We start from the raw sequence: 19,638 nt of genomic DNA, 5'->3' as shown, positions 1-19,638 counted from the left end.
TTAATAATTACTAAATAAGTAAGCTTTTCATATAAAGAATTTGTCTGGTAATTCTGTCTGTCTATATTCTTGGTAAATTTTTAGACTAAATATTTTTATAGAAAAGCAGCTGTCATAGATTGGTAATAATTGTATTTTTGATTACTTAGTATCTGACAGGCTCTAGATCATGCATTTTGCATGTATTCCTTAATTCCTCTAATAGCTTTATGTGGTAGACAGTAGTTAACTGCTGAGGAGACGTGAAGACTAAATGGATAGAGAAACCTAAGACTGGGTTCTGATTTACGTTCTTTATTACCTAATACATTCAATCTTTGGTTGATCATTCCAGGAAATTATTATAACAACACCTCAGACACAGTTAGAGACTGCATAAAAAATACACTTGAACCACAAAGCTTATTGGGGGGGGGGGCTGTGAAGTGTTTTTCAGACTTTAATTGGACTCTTAAATATGATAAAATTAAATCACTTGTACCTCAAGGTAGAATACTTACCTAGCATTTTCAAGACCTGTGTTCTGGCCAAGCAAAAACAAAACTAAATGTTATCTTCTACTCAGTCTAGTAATAGAATTTGTTTTTAAGAATAAATAGCCCTACACGTCTGGTAAAAATTAGCAACTAGGAAACAATGAGTTTCTGCTGGAATACAAAGGACATAAAGTTGAATGTTGATGTTTTATTTTAGATAATGTAAGGAAAACATATAACTGTTTTCTTCCCTCCACCCAAACCTAAGATAGACTAGCCAGGCTATTTTTGTTGTTTGGTTGGTTGGAATTTGTTGATTTTGTCTGAATTCTTTTAAGGTAACAGGCTCAAGGTTCCTGCTCATCTTTTTTTTTTTTTTTTTTTTTAAAGATTTATTTATTTATTATATGTAAGTACACTGTAGCTATCTTCAGACACTCACCAGAAGAGGGCGTCAGATCTCGTTACGAATGGTTGTGAGCCACCATGTGGTTGCTGGGATTTGAACTCTGGACCTTCGGAAGAGTAGTCGGGTGCTCTTACCTACTGAGCCATCTCACCAGCCCCCTGCTCATCTTTCTATCAAGTATTCTTAGAGCTATCTAGAAGCAACTAGGTTGTTACTGTAAGTTTTTTAAAAAAATAATACACATGCAGTTTCTTATCAAACATATTTTAACAATCATAGCCATCTATGTTTATACCTATTTCTTTGAAATTCAAAAACAATGGATCTAAGCAATCGTGCTGTAGACTCTAGAAGAGGTGGTGGCGTGGTAATAGAGTCATATGCCAGATGTGAAACATGCTATGCACATGAAAGAGAAGGATTATCTAAAATACCACCTTCATAGGGACAGGGACATTTGAGCTAAGTCTTGAAAGGTAAGTAGAGTTCAGTACATATATATATTAAGACAGCAGTCTGGTTAGCAGAACACAGACTTAAATGCAGAAAAGTAGCTGGCCAGTACTCCTTGAAGATTTTAAAACAAAACATCAGACTTCAGCTTCAGATATTCAGTTTAATCGCAAAATGAATAGAAGAATTGGTGTCGTGGGTTATAATGTGTAGAGATACTTTGTGGGAAATTGATTAAAGGATTTCATGAAGATTGAAATGGAGATGATGCTGTTTCTTTGGTGCCATTGTTGTTGGTGAATTTATATAAGAAATTCTCCTCAGCCTACACACTGAAACTGTACCATTCCTTCTGTAGTGAACGCTGCTGGAACACCAAATATAGTCTGTAAACTGGTCACATGTACTCATAGACAGCTTGGATATGTGAGAGCTTCATCTCACTCTGACAGTGCCGTAACATCCACATGTGCAGTTACTGGACTTGTCTCTTCAACTAGGGTAGAGAGCATAGAACAGTCCATGTGCTTTCCACTTTATGTAAGTCTTATTTATACTTAAATGTACAAACATATACACAGAATTTCACGTATACAAACACTTTGATTTAAAATATTTGCATTGTGAAAATAATAGCATTTATTAAGTATGTTGGCTATATATTATTGCCTGTTTTGGACTTTAAAACTTCTAAAAGACATATACCAAATCTCTCAGTATCCGAAAGAATACTTTCACTGCTAGAAGAATGATTTTATGAACTGAGATATGTACAACTGGTTATAAAATACCAATAATACTTTGATTACTCTGAAAACATGGCATTTTATAATAAAAAATAGTTAGGTACTCTTCAAAAAAGTGAAAGTCATGTGCTTGTTTGCAGCAAACATCAGTCATATGGTGAAATTTCTAATTTTAGGGAGATTTTTCTTTACATTTTCAGTTCTTTATTAGAGTCACTTCTTTTTATAGTAGTTGTTTTCAATTGGTTAGGAAGTTTAGCACTCATTCATTTAGCCAGGTAGGATGTCATAACTTTCACAGATTGAGATGCCAAAGAATTGGATATTAGAGATAGAGGAGACCACCAAAAGAAGAAAGAAACAGAAGAAACGTGTACCAGTCAGCAGTCCTTCCCATACTAGGTTCTCCTGGCAGCTATTAATTACTTTCCATCTCTGTGGTTCTGGATGAGTCATACAAACAATAGAACATGGATTGTCCTCTGTCTGGCTTCTTTTACCTAGCACAATGTTCTAAACAGGACTTCATTCTTCTTCATGAGTGTGTGATACTTGTTGCATGAATACACTACATGTTGTCTATCTGTTCATCAATTCACGGATATTTAAATTGTTTGCCATGTTTGGCAATTATGAGTGATGATGAATATTTGCATTTTAGTAATGAACTTTTTGGGTCATGTGGTAATTCTCTTAACATTTTAAAAAATCTTTCCAAATCATTTTCTAAAACGGCTAAATCATTTATAGTCATAGCATCAATGCACAATTCAAATTTCCCACATTTTTGCTAACTCTTATTTCATGTCCAGTTTGATTATAGCTTCATGGTGGGGCCTCTTTGTGCTGGAGAGTGAAACCAGGATCTCACCCCTGCTACACAGTGCTCTGCTATAAAGCCATACCCCCAACCCTTTCTTTTGGCTTTGGTGATTTCCCCTGGTGGCTAATGATGACAAGCATTTTTTCATGTTCATATTTTTTTGGCTATGTGTTTTGAAGAAATGTCTTATTCAAATATCCTACTCAATTTTATCTGTTTTTTTTAAGCATTGTTAAGAATTCTTAAAAATAAAGTGTGTGTGTGTATATGTGTGTGTGTATGTGTGTGTGTGTGTATGTGTGTGTGTGTATGTGTGTGTGTGTGTATGTATGTGTGTGTGTATGTGTGTGTGTGTATGTGTGTGTGTGTGTGTGTATATGTGTGTGTGTGTGTGTGTGTATTTCCACTCTGTAGGAAGCCTCTTCTCCATTCTTGACAATGTCCTTTGAAGCAAGTAAACAAACAGAAATAGATACCCAAGGCAGTTTCTTTTTTCTTTTTCTTTCTGTAGTGTTGGTGGTCAGACCCAGGCCATGCAAGGCAAAGGCTGGACCTCTGTGCCACCTTCTTTCTCCTATTTTTTTCTTTCATCACTTGTGCTTTTTATTTTTTTTTTTTTTATTTTTTTTTTTTTTTGGTTTTTCGAGACAGGGTTTCTCTGTATAGCCCTGGCTGTCCTGGCACTCACTTTGTAGACCAGGCTGGCCTCGAACTCAGAAATCCGCCTGCCTCTGCCTCCCGAGTGCTGGGATTAAAGGCGTGCGCCACCACGCCCGGCTCACTTGTGCTTTTTATATAAGAAATAATTTCTAGCCCAAGGTTGTTTTCTTTGAAGAGTTACATTTACATATGTCCTTTTGAGTTTTTATTTTACGTATGGTATGAGGTAGGAGTCATTCTTGATTTTGTTAAACATGTGACTCCAGTTGTCTGAGCACCATCGTTTTTAAATGGTTATTTTGGTGCCCTTGTCAAAAGTAATTGGCCAGTTTAAGGGTTTGTTTCTGGTTCATTACTCTGTATGTCTTCACTCAAACCAGTTTTGATTACTGTTCTTCTGCTTTGTTCTTAAGATTTGTTATAAGTATTTTATAATCTCTGTGACTTCCTACAAATTATGAATCAACTTGTTAATTTCGGTAAAAGAGTAGTGTGGATTTGGTTAGGGGTTGTATTGATTCTAGATGTATATGGGGACTTTTACTGTCTTCACAATATGAATTCTTAACATTTGTTTTGGTCTTCATTTAGAACTTTCTTACTTATCACCATAGTCGTTACTATCATCATGAGAACTAAAACCAGAGGGGATAACTCTAGAAGAGCGAGCTGAGACAAAGGCTATGGAAACTGACTGGCCTGACTCCTGTCTGGACTCATGAGATTCTTGTCTGCTGCTGGGAGGGCCCCTGCGACGGACAGTCCTGTCGCCTGGCTGAGTTTTACGTTAGGTTTTGGATTACTAATCCTGTCTGCGGCCAAGGACAGTGCTGCATAGGTAGATGCAAAGGTGTGGTCATACCTCTGAGTTCCTTCGGGGTTCCAGTTGTGAATGCTTGTCTTGGCCCTGTAGAGCTCACTCTTGCCAGTGTCCTGCTGACTGCTTGGATTCTGTGAACATTCCAGTGTAACTGTGGTTCTCACAGGTTTTCAGCGCACTAAATGCTGTTCAGATCTGATTTGAGATTTCTTTTCTTCAATCTCACAGTGTTCTCTTTGTCAGGTTATAGCATATAGTTAGTTCAGGGCTACTTGGTCTGAGTGTTCTAGAGTGTGATTTAGAGGCAGGAGCAGAAGCAGCAGCAGCGGTGGCAGCAGCAGCTGCGGCGGCGGTAGCAGCATTCTTTGAGATGGCATCTTGCTTCTGCCTTGTTGGTTGCCAGTGCTGAGCACCCTGTGCTAGGGGAAAAGGGGTTTTCCAGGCTTCCCTGCTGCTCCGGGTGTGGCTTTTCTCTCCTGCTGTTTATAGTTTCTGTTGCTTTTCTGATGGCTGTTTATCAATTTTGCTGAGATAATTTGCTGGAGATGGTGGCCATCCATGCCTAAGTATAGTCTGCCATTTTTCAGTCCAACATTATTGATTTTAAAGATCTATTTTTATTTTATGCATATGTCTGTCTTTCTCTACATATGTATACTACATGTATGCTTGGTACGTGTGGAGGCCAGAAGTGGGTGTCAGATCTCCTGAAACTGTTACAGACAGTTGTGAGCTGCCATGTGGGTGCCAGGAATCAAACTTGGGTCCTCTGCAAGAGCAGTATGTGCCTTTGATGTCCGTGCTCTTTTTGGTACTTTATCTAACTTCTGTTATTACTTAGATTTTTAAAATATCTTTTGATTTTAAAGGTAAATTTAACTCTGTTGTACCAGTTTGCTGTATATTTGCAAGTCTTTCCCTTGTTGGGCTTCAAATTGGACTGGAACCTGAGCTTGTAGACACAAGCGTTGAAAACCCATCACACTAGTATACATTTTTTTCCTCCTTAAAATTCTTTGTTTGTTTGTTTTTTTTATTTTGGAATAGTTGTTCAAAATGGAAAGCTTCCTAGTTACAAACAACAATAACAACAGACTTATTAAATATACTTGTTGTGCAGCTCTTTCTGGACTAAGAACTCCAACATCAATGAGATATTTTGTGTGTGTGTGTGATCATTTTAATCATTTTAGATTGTTATGTGTTTTAGGAAATACTTTGTATTCCTAAATTTTTTTAAAGGCATGACTAATGTGTGGCACACTGGCCTTAAGCTCTCTGTATAGTAAAGGAAGTCCTTGAGCTGCTTATCTTCAGTTGTGTGACGCCAGACACGCACTCTATCAACTGAGTTGTATCCGCAGCTAGGTTTCTCAACCTGGTTCATTTAGTAAATTTCCAGAGACACATTTAATATCGGGGCTTTAAAAGGAAAGTTGACTTTTGACCTTTAAAATTTTTGTTTACATACATGCTATAGTATTTAAATATTTAAAAAAATGTATGAAAGAGAGTAAATATGTTATAATCAGGTTTTTAAAAAGTTATCCATTTTTCTTAAAGCCCAAAAGAAACATCTGAGAAATCTAACGGATGGAAACTAAAGTCTAGAATTACCTTGCTACTTTAATATTCCCAAAGGTCTACAAAGCCTGAATCATTTTTAAAGTTCATAAACCTTAGCCTGGATTTCAGGTGAAATGTGTATTTTGTTTCTTTAGGAAAATACTAGCTCACAAGCACTTCCAAACAGAAGTGTCTGTGAAGACAGGTAATATTTTGATTACCTTTTTTTTTTGTGTGTGTGTGTGTGGGTGGGTAGGTTTATCACCCTGCAGAACACTTCTGCTAGATGAAAGTGGTAAAGGTTTGCTGTAGCAAGTTCGGCACTGGCCACTGTGGCATGACTAATACTCAGTGTGCTAAAGTAGTGGAGCAGGGAAGTTAGTGGGGCGTTTGGAAAGGGTGAAGCTTGGTATTGTGGCTCAGAGTTGATGGAGTGTTTCTGTAGCCTCTCTATTAACTCGGCTCCCCTTTCAGTCTCCTTTCTCTTGAATTATTCCAGAGAGTTTCTTACAGAATTCTTCTTAGATTTACATATTCTACATGTATGGATGGTTTGCCTGTACACCTGTCTGTTTCTCCTGTGTATGCCTAGTGCTTGTGGAGGCTAGAGGAGGGTATTGGCTCTCCTGGAGCTGGAGTTCCAGATGTTTGTAAGCCATCATGTGGGAACTAGGGACTTGGGTCCTCTGCAGCTGCACCGCGTGCCCTTAATGCTGAACTATCCTTAGGATCTATATAAGGGAAGGCCTCTGATATTTTACCTAGTTTGTCCTTGTCTTTTACTCTGCCATGTACATGTCATGAATTTACTGTTGAACATCTTATCAGAGTTTTTGTTTGCTTTTGTGTTTTTAAAAATAAATATAGAGGGGATGGAGAGAGAGTTCAGTGGTCATGAGAAAATAGTACCCTTGCAGAGGGCCAGAGTTCAGTGCCCAGCACCCACATCAGGTAACTCCAGAACCAAAGAATCCAATGCCCTCTTCTGGCGGCCATAGACAACAGCACTCATATGCATATACCCATGCACAGATACACAGGCATATGTATTATTTGAGGTACAAATAAATCTTAAAGTAAAAGAACAAATTAGCTTACTTTTGATAGGCCTACCTCTCCCACTTAGTCAAGGTCTAGATCTATATAGTCCCAGGGGCTCAAATTTGTACTCTTCCATCTGAAGCTCCACCAAAACTGTCGGGAATATGTCACTGAGCCTGGCCTCTAGTACTTGTTTACTAGCATCAGTCAAGTGTGCAGCTTCCCGGCTTTGTTAACAGCCATGTGGGAAGGAAACTGAAGGACAATGTCTTGGCTCCTAATATGTTGGGAAGTCTTGGGTTGAGTCACGTTTGCTTTTGTTTTATTTTGTTAGTCTCATTTTCTTGTTTCTCTTGGGACATTACTTGTATTTTTAAGCATTTCAGAAAATATAGATGTAACTGTAACCTATTTCCTTCTCATTTTAAAGTTCTTCAATGGATTCAAAAGGAAAATGTTTTTCCTATCTATCACAGTAGTTTAAAGGTTTTTATTTTTATATTCCATAAAATATATTTTTATTCTGTGACTGCCACTCTTCTGTTGCCCTCGGGTAATAGGTGGCTTGTATTATGGAGGCTATACAGGGTAGCTATTCAGAACATGGACAGTAGATGACATCCTTTAAACTTTGAAAGTAATCCTGTGTTCTGAATTCCTGTAGACGGTGTGTCTCATTTCACTTTCATAATCTAACTTTCTATTGTGCACATAATTGTATGTTTTGTTTGCATGCTATACTGAGAAATTCTTGAGAACAGTCTCAAGAATTTATAATCCTCAAATGACCATTTATAAAGCCTATTGTTATCTATTTACTGAATTACCAGAACTATTCTTACAAATAGTTCTTAAAACTGTTAGAGGAGATGTTAGGAAAGCTGACGCCATGATTTGAAAATAGATTTTTTGTTTGTTTGTTTGTTTTTTTTGTTTTTTTGAGACAGGGTTTCTTTGTATAGCCCTGACTGTCCTGGAACTCACTCTGTAGACCAGGCTGGCCTCGAACTCAGAAATCCGCCTGCCTTTGCCTCCCAAGTGCTGGGATCAAAGGCGTGCACCACCACTGCCCAGCTAAATATATCTTTTTTAAAAACATATTTATTTATGTTTTTAAATTTTATTTATTTATGTTTTTAATACTTTATTTTGTTTACATATATATTTGCACAGCAGAAAAGGGCATTAAAGGTGGTTGTGAACTGCCCTGTAGATGCTGGGAATTGAACTCAGGACCTCTAGAAGAGCAGCTAGCTAGTGCTCTTAATTGCTGAGCCATCTCTCCAGCCCTGAAAAACAGACCTTTGAGATACTGATTTTGAGTCTGTCTGTCTCTGTCTCTGTCTCTGTCTTACACAACAGGGTCTCACTGTACCTCTTAGGCTAGCCTTGATCTCCTGATCCTTCTGCTTCAGCCTTTGGAGTACCTAGGTTTACAGTTGTGTACCATCGCACCCAGTTTTGACAGGATTGTTTTTAAAAAACAGACAGACAGACAAACAAACAAACACACACACACACTATGGTAACTAGACCGATTTAAAAAAAAAAACAACTAAAACTAAAACTGAAATATGTAAAGGTTAAAATTGTAAAAACAAAGAAACAGATATGTAAATATTTGTCCCATATATTTGAATATGATAGAATTTCAGGTGCAGATATTTGTCCTTGAAGGAAATTTGGCACTATAAATGTTTGCTAATAACGATTTAACCTTGATAGACTAGTTACTAAGAACTGTTTGTTGTTGTTGTTTTTTTCAGAGAATGCAGAATCTATTGACCTTAAACAGTTTTTTGACCAACATTTTTCACATATATACTATGTGTTTTTTGAAAATTTTGTGACTATTGAAGCTAGTCTTAAACAGAAAGGTAAGATATTAACATGTATTCTTGCTTATGTTTATTTATTTATTTATTTATTTATTTATTTATTTATTTATTGGTTTTTCGAGGCAGGGTTTCTCTGTGTACCCCTGGCTGTCCTGGAACTCACTTTGTAGACCAGGCTGGCCTCAAACTCAGAAATCCGCCTGCCTCTGCCTCCCAAGTGCTGGGACTAAAGGCGTGCGCCACCAAGCCCGGCGATGTTTATGTTTTTAGTAGTCATAAGCATTAACTTAAAAAGAGGACCTGGGCATTAGAATTTTAGTATTGTTTTATTTTGATACCTTTTAGATGTGTTTGAAAGGAAACTAACAGACTCATATGGCTATTGTTTTGATCTTTTTTTTTTTTTTTTGGTTTTTCGAGACAGGGTTTCTCTGTGTAGCCTTGGCTGTCCTGGAACTCACTTTGTAGACCAGGCTGGCCTCGAACTCAGAAATCCACCTGCCTCTGCCTCCCGAGTGCTGGGATTAAAGGCGGCTATTGTTTTGAGAAGGCTTAGAACATTTGCATTTTCCTGATCAGGTTTCCTCAACCTACCTTCTTTGTTCTGCCCTAGGAATGTTTGAATAGCAATAGAAATAGTGTTCTTCATAATCAAAGCTTATTCAAAATTCATGATATATGATTACTTGTTATTAGATATAAGTATAAGCTAAATTTTTCTTTTTATCCTGGGGATTGAATCCAAGGCCTAGTACATGCTAAGTGTGGGTTTTCTCATTAAGCTACTCCCAATTCCCAGACCTAGGACCTGAATTTAGAATAATTATGCTAAGGAGTAGTGAGAAGGATTATAATATTGTCTATATAATAAATAGACCATGATTTAGCATTTGTCTAAAAGAATCATTGAAGAAAACAATAGCCAGCGGTTGAAAGTTCATTAAGTAGTTGTTAATAGTGAATGTATTTAAAGTATTTTTCTGTTCAAAATATTTCAGGCCACAAGTCTCAAAGAGAGGAATTAGATGCTATACTTTTTATTTTTGAGGTAAGTGCTATGAATCATACTGTTTAAACTTTTTCAAAAAATTATTCTGGGAATATAAAGAAATATATTAAAATTATTAGACATATAGTGAAACATAGTTAATCTGCCAGCGTTTTTAAGAACTTAATTAACTTAAAAATGTATCTGGCTGAACTTGTGTATTTTTGAAGTATAATGTATTTTTTTTAGCAACAAAATTATGCATCTGACAATATAAAATTAATTTGATAGCATTTTTGTAAAGTGAAAATTTTAATTTATGTAGTTTACACATTGTTTTTTAGCCTCTAGAACTGTGACTATTACATATGCCTATGGGATATATCATTTTTTTTTTAGTTGTTTGTTTTGCTTTTGTTCTTTTCAAGACAGGGTCTCAATTTGTAGCCCTGAATGGTCTGAAACTTGCTATGTTGAGCAGGCTGGCCTTGAGCTTGCACAGATCTTCCTGCCTCTGCATCTCAGGTGCTAGATTTCTACCCTAAGCACACCACTCAACCCATTTCTTCATTGGTCAAAAGAGATGTTTGGGTTGATTGCCAGGATAATGAGACACTGTTATATAAAGTGTCTAGTTTGAGCTTATGAGCATCTTTTAATGATGTGGCTAAGTAATATTTATAATAGCAATAATAACATATCATTCAGCAAGTGGATAATGACTGATTATACTTTAGTAGTAATTTAGCTGTTATTCTGGAATAATCTATATAATACAGTAGAAAATGGATAAAAAGAAAATTTGAGGTATTATATGTAGAAAGTATTTTAGCGTGCCTATGAAGTTTCTAAATTTATTTATTTTTTTGCTTTGCTACCTATGTCCGACATGGCATCCAAGTACCTCTGGGCTCACATGATTAATTAATGCAATGCCCTATCTTTTTATCCCCTTTCTCCTCTTCTCCTTCCTAACCTTTCCTACTTCTCCCTTCTCTTTCCTCCTCCCCTTCTTCCTTTTCTTTTCCTCCTCTTCTTTTTCTCTTCCCTTCTCATGTTACTTTGGTCTGTCTGTTCTGCCACCAAAAGGTGCCATTTCCATTTAGGGCAGGTCTTCCTACTTCAAGTGACTCTCTTACAGGAGTGCCCAGAGGCTTGGGTTCTACATCTAGTCAAGTTGAGAGCCTAAGATTAACCATCAAAAGGAGAATAGACTTACTTTTTATAACACTATTAAAGATAAATTTCATTACTTTTCTCTTCCAAAATTTCTTTAGTATTGATTATTACTTTTTCACTGGGAAAGTTTACATATTTTACTAAGTTTGTATTTGATATACCTTAACATAAGAGGCTCTTAATTTGGCCCTCTAACATTTCATATTTCATAATATACTAGGTCATTATTTGATTTTTAACTCTTTATCTTGTTTATGTTGATGTTTAGAAAATTTTACAACTTCTTCCAGAAAGAATTCATCAGCGATGGCAATTCCATAGTATTGGTAAGTGATATAAATATATATTACACACCTGAAGTAAATTTACAATGGCTTAGCAGTTATTGGTAATGAGTTCATAGTTTATGAGGCTCAGGAGATGGTTTAGTAGGTGACGTGTTGGCTTTGACTCAGCACCCTGAGTTTTGATCTCCAGTACCCAGGCAAAGCCATACCAGTAACCAGTGCAGTGTTGGGGTGGGGCCTACAACTTGTTGGCTTTAATGAAGTGTTAATGAAGGAAAAGGTGACTGTAGTTGATGTAAAAAAAACTTTATTGAGATATAATTTGCATAGATAAATTATTTTTTGAAGTAAAATTCAATGTATTTTAGAAAAGTCGTCATAGTCCAGTTTTACAGTACTTCTATCCTCCTTCCATAGTCTTTGAAGCCATTTGTTGTTGTAATGACAGTCTTGACTATGTTGTGAATTTCATGCCAGACTGGCTAAAAATCCAAAATTTAAAAAAGGAAGGAAGAAAGGAAAGAAAGAGAGAGAGAGAGAGCCGGAGGGAGGGAGGGAAGAAGGGAGGGAGGGAAGAAGGGAGGAAAGGAAAAAGAAGGAAGGAAGGAAGACAGGAAGGAAGGAAGGAAGAAAGAAAGAAAGAAAGAAAGAAAGAAAGAAAGAAAGAAAGAAAGAAAGAAAGAAAGAAAGATCTCACAAGTTCTTGAAAGAAGTATTTGGTTTAACTTTGTAATACCAAAGTCAAGGATTTATTTATATAAGAAAGTACACATAAAAATAAATTTTTAAATTTTATGAATTTCAAAATATTGAAATTTATGCACACATGTGCACACAAATATATAGACATACCACATGCTTTTGCTGTTTTTGAGATAGGTTTATAAAGTAGGCTGCTCTCTTATCTGCTGTATAGCTGAGACTGGCCTTGAACTCCTATTTTTCTGACCTCTACCTGTCCAGTGTTGGGAATAAAGACATAAACCATCACACCTGGTCTAGACGTTTGTTGCTCATGAGACAATGCTCCTCCCCCAACGAAAACATAACTTATCTTTTTACAACTTATCTAGTTTATAGAGCTGACAAAGAATTAGTAGGCAATATATAAAGAATTTCTTTTCCTTTATTCTTCTCTCGTACAGTAAATCCTGGCCATAGCCTCCCTTCCCTTCCCTCCTCCCAGCACCGCCTTCCCCTCTCTCCCCCATCCCAGAGCCAATGCTCCTCCATTTCCCTTCAGAAAGGAGCAGGCCTCCCAGTGATGCCAACCAAACATGGCATAGCAAGACTAGGCATAAGCCTTCATAAAGAACTTTTAATTTAAGAAATAACAAAAGCTTGAGTGCTGGAGAGATGGCTTAGTGGTTTGAGAGTATGTGCTGCTACACTAGAGACTTGAGTTCAATTCCTAGCACCCACAGTAAACAGCTCACAGCAGTAGCTCACAGATTTTCTTTGGAGACCCCCCAACTCTTAAGGAATCTGATGTCTTCTGGCTGCTAACAGCACCTGCACACATGGCCTTTCCTCATATAAACACATGCATGTAAATAAAAATAATACAGATCTCTACATTTAAAAAGGCCAGCCACTTGAAAATTATAAAAGAATACAAAAGCAATTAAATAAAGTTTGAACGGGCAAACAAAAAACCATTGATTGTCACTAGAAACCATCAAATGGAAACATTAAAACATTATCAAATTTTAGAGTTTATCATTGTGTCCTGCTACATCGCACACCAGAGCACTGTTGCATTGCTTGGTATTGTTAGTTACTATGATTTTAGATTTTATTAATATCTGATAAGGCTGAAAGTGAGTGATTTCACTATAATTATATACCCTAAGAAATGTAATAGGCAGTCATGAATAAAAACATTTATATACTATTTTTGATTGTGACAAAAATTTGGAAATAAGACAAAAGAAGGTACATTTAGGTATACTCATAAAGTAGTTAAAAATGAATTATCTAGAGCTACCAGTGTAGATGAATTTAAAATGCTAATATTAGATATGAAAAGCAGCAACTTATAAATGAGTTCCTATGAATGATACTATCTATATAAGATTTTCAGCAACTGATTCTAAATAATTTATGGATTTATGGGGAAGCAGTAATATAAAAATGGTTTTATAAGTGATATCTCCAAAATGTATATAATGTTTTTCTTCAGAGAAGAAAGGAAGAAAATGATTTGAATCTCAACATGCCATTGTATGGTTAATTAAGTAAAACAATGTTTGTAAATCATAGCAAATATAATGTTGTGTTTAGATTTGTTCAACAGTGAATGAAACACCTCTGGATGTTATGGTAATGAAAATAATTATTAAGAAATATTGAACTTAATGAATGTTCTTTTGGTTAATTCAAATCTTTTACAATAGTCTTTGTATTTGTGGTAAAATATTTTATTTATATTTTCAGTGTAAATAACAGTTATAATAGGCTGTTGTATTAAACACAATTTTAGGATCAAGTTTTATCAGTAAAGTAAATGATGTTTAACTGTGTGAAAGGTGACTTTTTTATCTGTCCCTCTGACCTCAGTTTTGATCAAAGGGTTATCAAGGTCACCAAGAACAATTTAGAGATTGCCAAGGACTTGTGCAAAAGTGTTTTCAAGTCTGACCGAGAACTCTGACATTTATACACAGATAAGAAGATTCGGGTATTTAAAATCATGTTTGTCTTTTCAGGGTTGATTTTAAAGAAACTACTGCACACAGGAAACTCCTTAAAGGTATATAATTTATTTATTTTCTATGACTTAAAAGCAAACTAAGTATAGGGGTGGGGTGGTCCAGAATGCTCATTAAACATGTTCAGGGCTGTGAATTCAGCCCCCAGAGTGCACGTGCTGGGGGTGATGACGCACACTTGGAATCCCAGCACTGAGGAGATGGAAGCAGGAGGATCGTCTTCAAGGTCATCTTCAACTACATAGTTGAAGCCAGCCTAGTCTTCCATGAGATACACAAAACAGATCAACAAAGCAATAAAGCATACATACCTACCACTTACACCTCTCCCACCTTGATTTTTTTCTTAAGTTTGTTGAATTAATTGTCTTCAATTCATTTGGAAAAGTCACTGAGAAGAACTCAGTGCTTGTCAGTGAACTATCGCTTTTCTATTCTCTTTCTGGGAGAGCATCCATTCACTGATTCATGTGGTTTTCATTTTTCATATATGGGGATTGTTTTAGGTCATTGGGCACAGTAATTAGGCCAGAGTTCCTTCCAGACTTGTAGCTAGGGCACAAAAAATGTAGTAAATGAGATAATTTCAGAGAGTCTTTAAGTAAATTTTTCAATAGTTGTTTAAATAAATTCACTTTTATAATTTGAGTAACTCTAGAACTCTTAAGGGACAAGCAGTTGTTCAGCATCATCTCTATAATGTTCCTGCTTATTAGACCCACTCTAGGCAGGGACTGTCACTGTCCTGTCACTTCTCTGTCTGGGTTACATTGGTAGGGATGGATGCTAGCAAAGCAGAGGGGGAAGAAATTGCTTTTGAGTTTTTTTAAAAATAGAAATTATTATATTAAGTAGTTTATTCTTAGGATTTCATCAGGCATGGCTGAGTTTACTCCCCAGTGCTGTGGATTGAACTCAGGGCCTTGCATATGCTACCACCGAGTCATAGCCTTAGCCCAAGTTTATTCTTACAATACAAACTTAGATTTCAAAATAATGGGAGTTGTATAGACGCTCTGGGCATGTCTGTCTTTACTCTCCATCTTGTCTTTCTCTTTCTTCTACAAAATATCATTCTGTCCGTGAAGGAATTCTCCATTTTCTTTTCTTTTAGATCAGACGGGAAGGTGTTCGTCTCTTCTTGTTGTGGTTGCAAGCTCTTCAGGATAACTGTAGCAAAGAGCAGCTCTGGATGTTTTCATGCTTGATCCCTGGATTCTCAGCACCACAATCCGAATATGGACCTCGAACTTTAGATAATCTTATTAATCCTCCACTCAACCTTCAAGAAAGTAAGACAGATGGGATGTTGTGTATCAATATGTTTGTTTTCTATAGAGTTTATTTTAAAAATGAGAAATGATTGTTTTTATATACACTTTGTGTGTACACAAACATGTTTGTAGTGTATGCACGTGTGTCCAGATGTGCTTGCCCATGCTCACCTTATGGAGGCCGGACATTGACACCAGGGTACCTTCTTCAGTTGTCTCACCATATTATTGTTATTTTTGAGGTAGAGTCCCTTAAGTTCACTGTTCTAACTGCACTAGATAGCAAGCAACCCCCCCCCCCCACCAGATCTGCTTGCCATTGCCCCGTAGCACTGGGGTTACAGGCTTTCAGGACCATACCCATAGTTTTTATATGGGTGCTGGTAATTGATCTCAGGTTTTCGTATTTGTTTAGTAGGCACTTTACCTACTCTTTGCAGCCTTCTGTGAATTTTCTTTGTTTGTTTGTTTGCTTGTGTTTAATGTCAGCTCTTTATACAGTTATTCCATGATTCTGAGGCAGTGTTTATAAAGGTAGGTTTTAGTATTAACTTTGGCTTGGTGAGGACAACAGATTAAGATAACTGCTGGAAACGGTTCTTTGCTACTTACATCCCAAGAGGAAGCATACCCCATGCTACAGGCCTGTGTAGACAATGTGTGTGTCTTGCTGTCTTTGTGTTAGTGATCAGGGTTAGTTAGAAGACAGAGGAAAGGGAAGTGTGTGAGTTATTATAGGCAAGAGCCTTTATTGTGGTTTCATGGGAAGGAAGTGGCAACTCAGAGCAAGTAAAAAATCAGCTAGTGTAATTCAGTTGACCACAGTACAAAAAGATCGTTCCACCTTGTCTAGTCCTTGGACCTGGACAGCAAAATAGTAGCCTTGAATCTGAGTATAAGAGGACCCCCTGGGGTGTGGACTCTAGATGGAGTGGTTTGTCTATTAGCATCACTATTAGCAGGTTAGTCAATTATTACCTCTAAGAATTGGCCAGCCCTGGTCAGGACATAATCTCTGGCTAGTCAAGTCCCAAATGTCAGAGCATCTAAACCATACTAGGATTGCTATAGATCATTTCACAGCAGGGTTGTTTTCCCCACTTTTGTGGGGTTTTTTGAGACAGGGTCTTATATATCTCAGGTTGGCCTTACATTTATTATTGTATAGTAAAGGATGACCTGGAACATGAGAGCCTCTTGCTGGGAGGTCCTGGTTTTAATTGATCTTTGATTTCTACTTCATTTTATGCTTGAATTAATTTAAATGTACACAGAAATAGAAGTGTTTTTCTTTCTGCAATAACTATATAAAATGAATATAAAATTTTATACATCTAAAATTGTATTTTTATTTTAAATTTAATTTGTAATTTTAGAAATGTTATTTAATTTTATTTTAAACTAGTGAATCTTTGTGCTTTTTAGCCCTCAGATTTTCTAATGATAGTTTACTTTTTAGTTTTATCCTTGTATTATTCTGTTTAAATAACAAAGTGATTTTTCTTTTGGTTAAATATATTCTTCTTTTACTAGTAAGCATTTGTGATCTATAGTGCTGTCTTAGTTAACTAGGGCTTCTGTAACAAAATACCACAGACTTAAATGGCTCCATGGCAGATTTCTTACAGTGCACAGTGTACTCTTCAGAGTGCATAATCAGATGCTGTCAGGTCCAGTTTCTGAGGAGCCTTTTCTCAGCTTGCAGACAGCACCTTCTCATTGTGTGCTCACATGATTTGTTTTCTTTTGTGCACGTGTGTGCATGTGCTCACAGGCCCTCTGATGTTTCTTCTCTGTTTATAGACAGTTCTGAACTCTTAGGGCTGAACCCTAATAACACCATTGCAACCTCACATGCTCTCTGTTTATATACAGTCATATTGAGGAGTTGTGTCCCAGCATATGAATTTTAGGAGTCCATATTCAGTCCATACCTGTACTGTAATGGGTGTTTCATCTTACTGTAATACATATTTCTAGAAATTACAGATTTTTGTAGCAAAGCAAACTATACTTGTAGCATAAAGTATAAATACCAAACAAGCTTGCCTAAAATCTTTAAATGTGCCAGTTAAGCACTCATGTCTGCTTGTTTACATGTCACCTGGAAGAGTTACTAGTGTTTCATGAACACGTATTCTTTTGGATCCCTGACACCCTGTTTCTGTAGATTTCCTTTTGTCTCTATTTTTAGAATTGGCTTTCTTTTTTGATTAGTTTCAAATGCCCTTTGACCAACTCTTGCATTCTCTCTCTGAGAACAAAATTTAAACTTTCCTATAAATTTTTTATGTGTTTATGTGTATATTTGTGTGCCTACTTGTCTGTGTACACCATGCTTGCATATTTTCACAGAGGCCAGAAAAAGGTTTCAGATTTCCTGGATTGGAGTTTCCAGTAGTTTGTGAGCCACATGGTGTGGGTACAGGAAACTGAACCTGGGACAGACCAGAGCAGTACACATCCTTAAGTGCATACCCTCTCCCCAGCCCCAAGAATAGAAGTTTTGCTATTTACTTTACAAGAGACAGAAAATACAAACTTATCTGTGGTACTCTAGCTACTAAGAAGTCTTTGGATCTGAAATGGGAGTTTATAGCTTTGCAAAAGAAAGCACTGGCACTGCTCTGTAAGAACAGGATGCAGATGATAAAGGCTGGCTTTTATAGAGTAAGTTTGTAAAGTGGGTGTTAGAAATAACATACTGAATATTATTTTAGAATTGAAGAATACTAACTTACCTCACAGGTATAACCAGTTACTGGTTGTGCTGCTTAGGAAATTGGAGAGCATTTAGCTAACTGGGGGTTGATTTTTTTTTTTTTTTGCATCACCATTTGTTACAGTGAATTAATACCTGAAAAGTAAATAACATTTCTCAGGTACATCAGAATGCTAATTTGATGATAAGCACCTTGCACTACTGTTTTTCATGGTATTTTGGCATCTTATAATTTGACATTCTCAGTGTGAATCACTCTTGGGAGGTCTCTGCACCCTCGGTCTCTTACTGCAACCTGCTCATCCCTCTTCCATTTCCTCTCAATCAGGGATTCACAAAACAGCCAGTTTTCAAGTTTATGATAATTATGGACTATCAGAATTATCTCAGATTAATTTCAACATGTAATTTTTAGAAAAATTTAAAAGCAGTTTTTATTGCATATCTATTTTGCTAAATTTTATGTAGTCATATTTTGTATAATAGAATTTATCTTTTGATCATACGATTTTCTTGTCTTTGGCTAGCTCAAGTAACTATAGAGGAAGTCACTCCTCTTGTTCCCCCGCAGTCAGGAGATAAAGGACAAGAAGACCTCACAAGCTATTTTCTTGAAGCACTTTTAAAGTACATAGTAATTCAGGTATGTTACCATCTTCCCACTGCATGGGCATGTGGCTTTTTCTCTATGCTTATTGTACGCAGGCCTAGAACCTCTGGTGCCTTTTCTTTTTTTCTTCTTATGAAAAGATACTCTCCATTGCTGTCCTGACTCTTACCATTACTTTGGTTTTTTTCCCTTTTTATTAAATTATTTTTATTTATTTACATTCCAAAAGTTTCCCTTTTCCTAGTTCCCCCTTTCTGAGTTCTTCACCCCATCGCCTCTAATCCCTGCCTCTGAGAGGGTGCTCCTCTACCTACCCACTTATACCCTCCCTGACACCCCCTCCCCAATCATCCCTCTTCCCTGGGGAATCAAGTTTACACAGAATTAAGCACATCCCCTCCAACTCAGGCCATACAGTGTAACCCTCTGTTACACATGTGCGGGACACACAAAGCAGCCCATGTATGCTCCTTGGTATTTGATTTGGTCTCTGGGAAATCTGAGGGGTCCAGGGTAGTTGACACTGTTGTTCTTCCTATGGGGTTGCAGTTCTCTTCAGCTCCTTCAGTCCTTCCTGTAACTCTTGCATTGGGTTCCCGGTCCCTCAGTCCAATGGTTGGTTGTCAGTATGTCCATGTGTCTCAGTCAGCTGCTGGTGAGCCTCCCAGAGGACAGCCATGCTTTGTTCAGACTTAGGAAAAGATGCCTTGACAGACGTTTTTCTTGAACAAACCTCCTACCACGCTGAGATAAGGGAGGCCACTTCTACTATGTTTTCAACCACGCAATTACAATTTATATTGAACTTATCCAGCTGTTACATTTTTGTTTACACTATTTTTTGATTTTTATTTTAAAAATACGTAAATTTTCTGTGGTCATAGTTTTGTTTTATTGTTTTAAAGTGTCTTCAGAGTTTTGATAAAATTTTAGTGAGATATTTTTTATTACGTATTTTCCTCATTTACATTTCCAATGCTATCCCAAAAGTCCCCCATACCCTCCCCCCCACCCCCTACCCATCCACTCCCCCTT

At 36.8% G+C, this 19,638-nt stretch overlaps 1 protein-coding gene across 5 annotated transcripts in view; it reads left to right on the top strand.

Moving 5' to 3' along the window:
• The window catches only part of Ralgapa1 (Ral GTPase activating protein catalytic subunit alpha 1), a 209,045-nt gene that overhangs the window by 16,783 nt on the left and 172,624 nt on the right, over positions 1–19,638 (top strand). For all 5 annotated transcript variants that reach the window (XM_085830378.1, XM_021179389.3, XM_029484805.2 and 2 more), the window contains exons 2-7: positions 8,761–8,871; positions 9,831–9,880; positions 11,268–11,325; positions 13,995–14,038; positions 15,112–15,289; positions 18,521–18,636. In XM_085830378.1, the coding sequence (XP_085686504.1) occupies positions 8,761–8,871; positions 9,831–9,880; positions 11,268–11,325; positions 13,995–14,038; positions 15,112–15,289; positions 18,521–18,636 (557 nt within the window). The remainder of the gene's footprint in view (positions 1–8,760; positions 8,872–9,830; positions 9,881–11,267; positions 11,326–13,994; positions 14,039–15,111; positions 15,290–18,520; positions 18,637–19,638) is intronic.

Source organism: Mus caroli, unplaced genomic scaffold (assembly GCF_978045245.1).
Source record: "Mus caroli unplaced genomic scaffold, Mus_caroli_1 scaffold_14, whole genome shotgun sequence".
Taxonomy (NCBI): Eukaryota; Metazoa; Chordata; class Mammalia; order Rodentia; family Muridae; genus Mus; species Mus caroli.
Note: the sequence above shows the minus strand (reverse complement) of the source record. Positions and strands in the feature narration are given on the sequence as shown.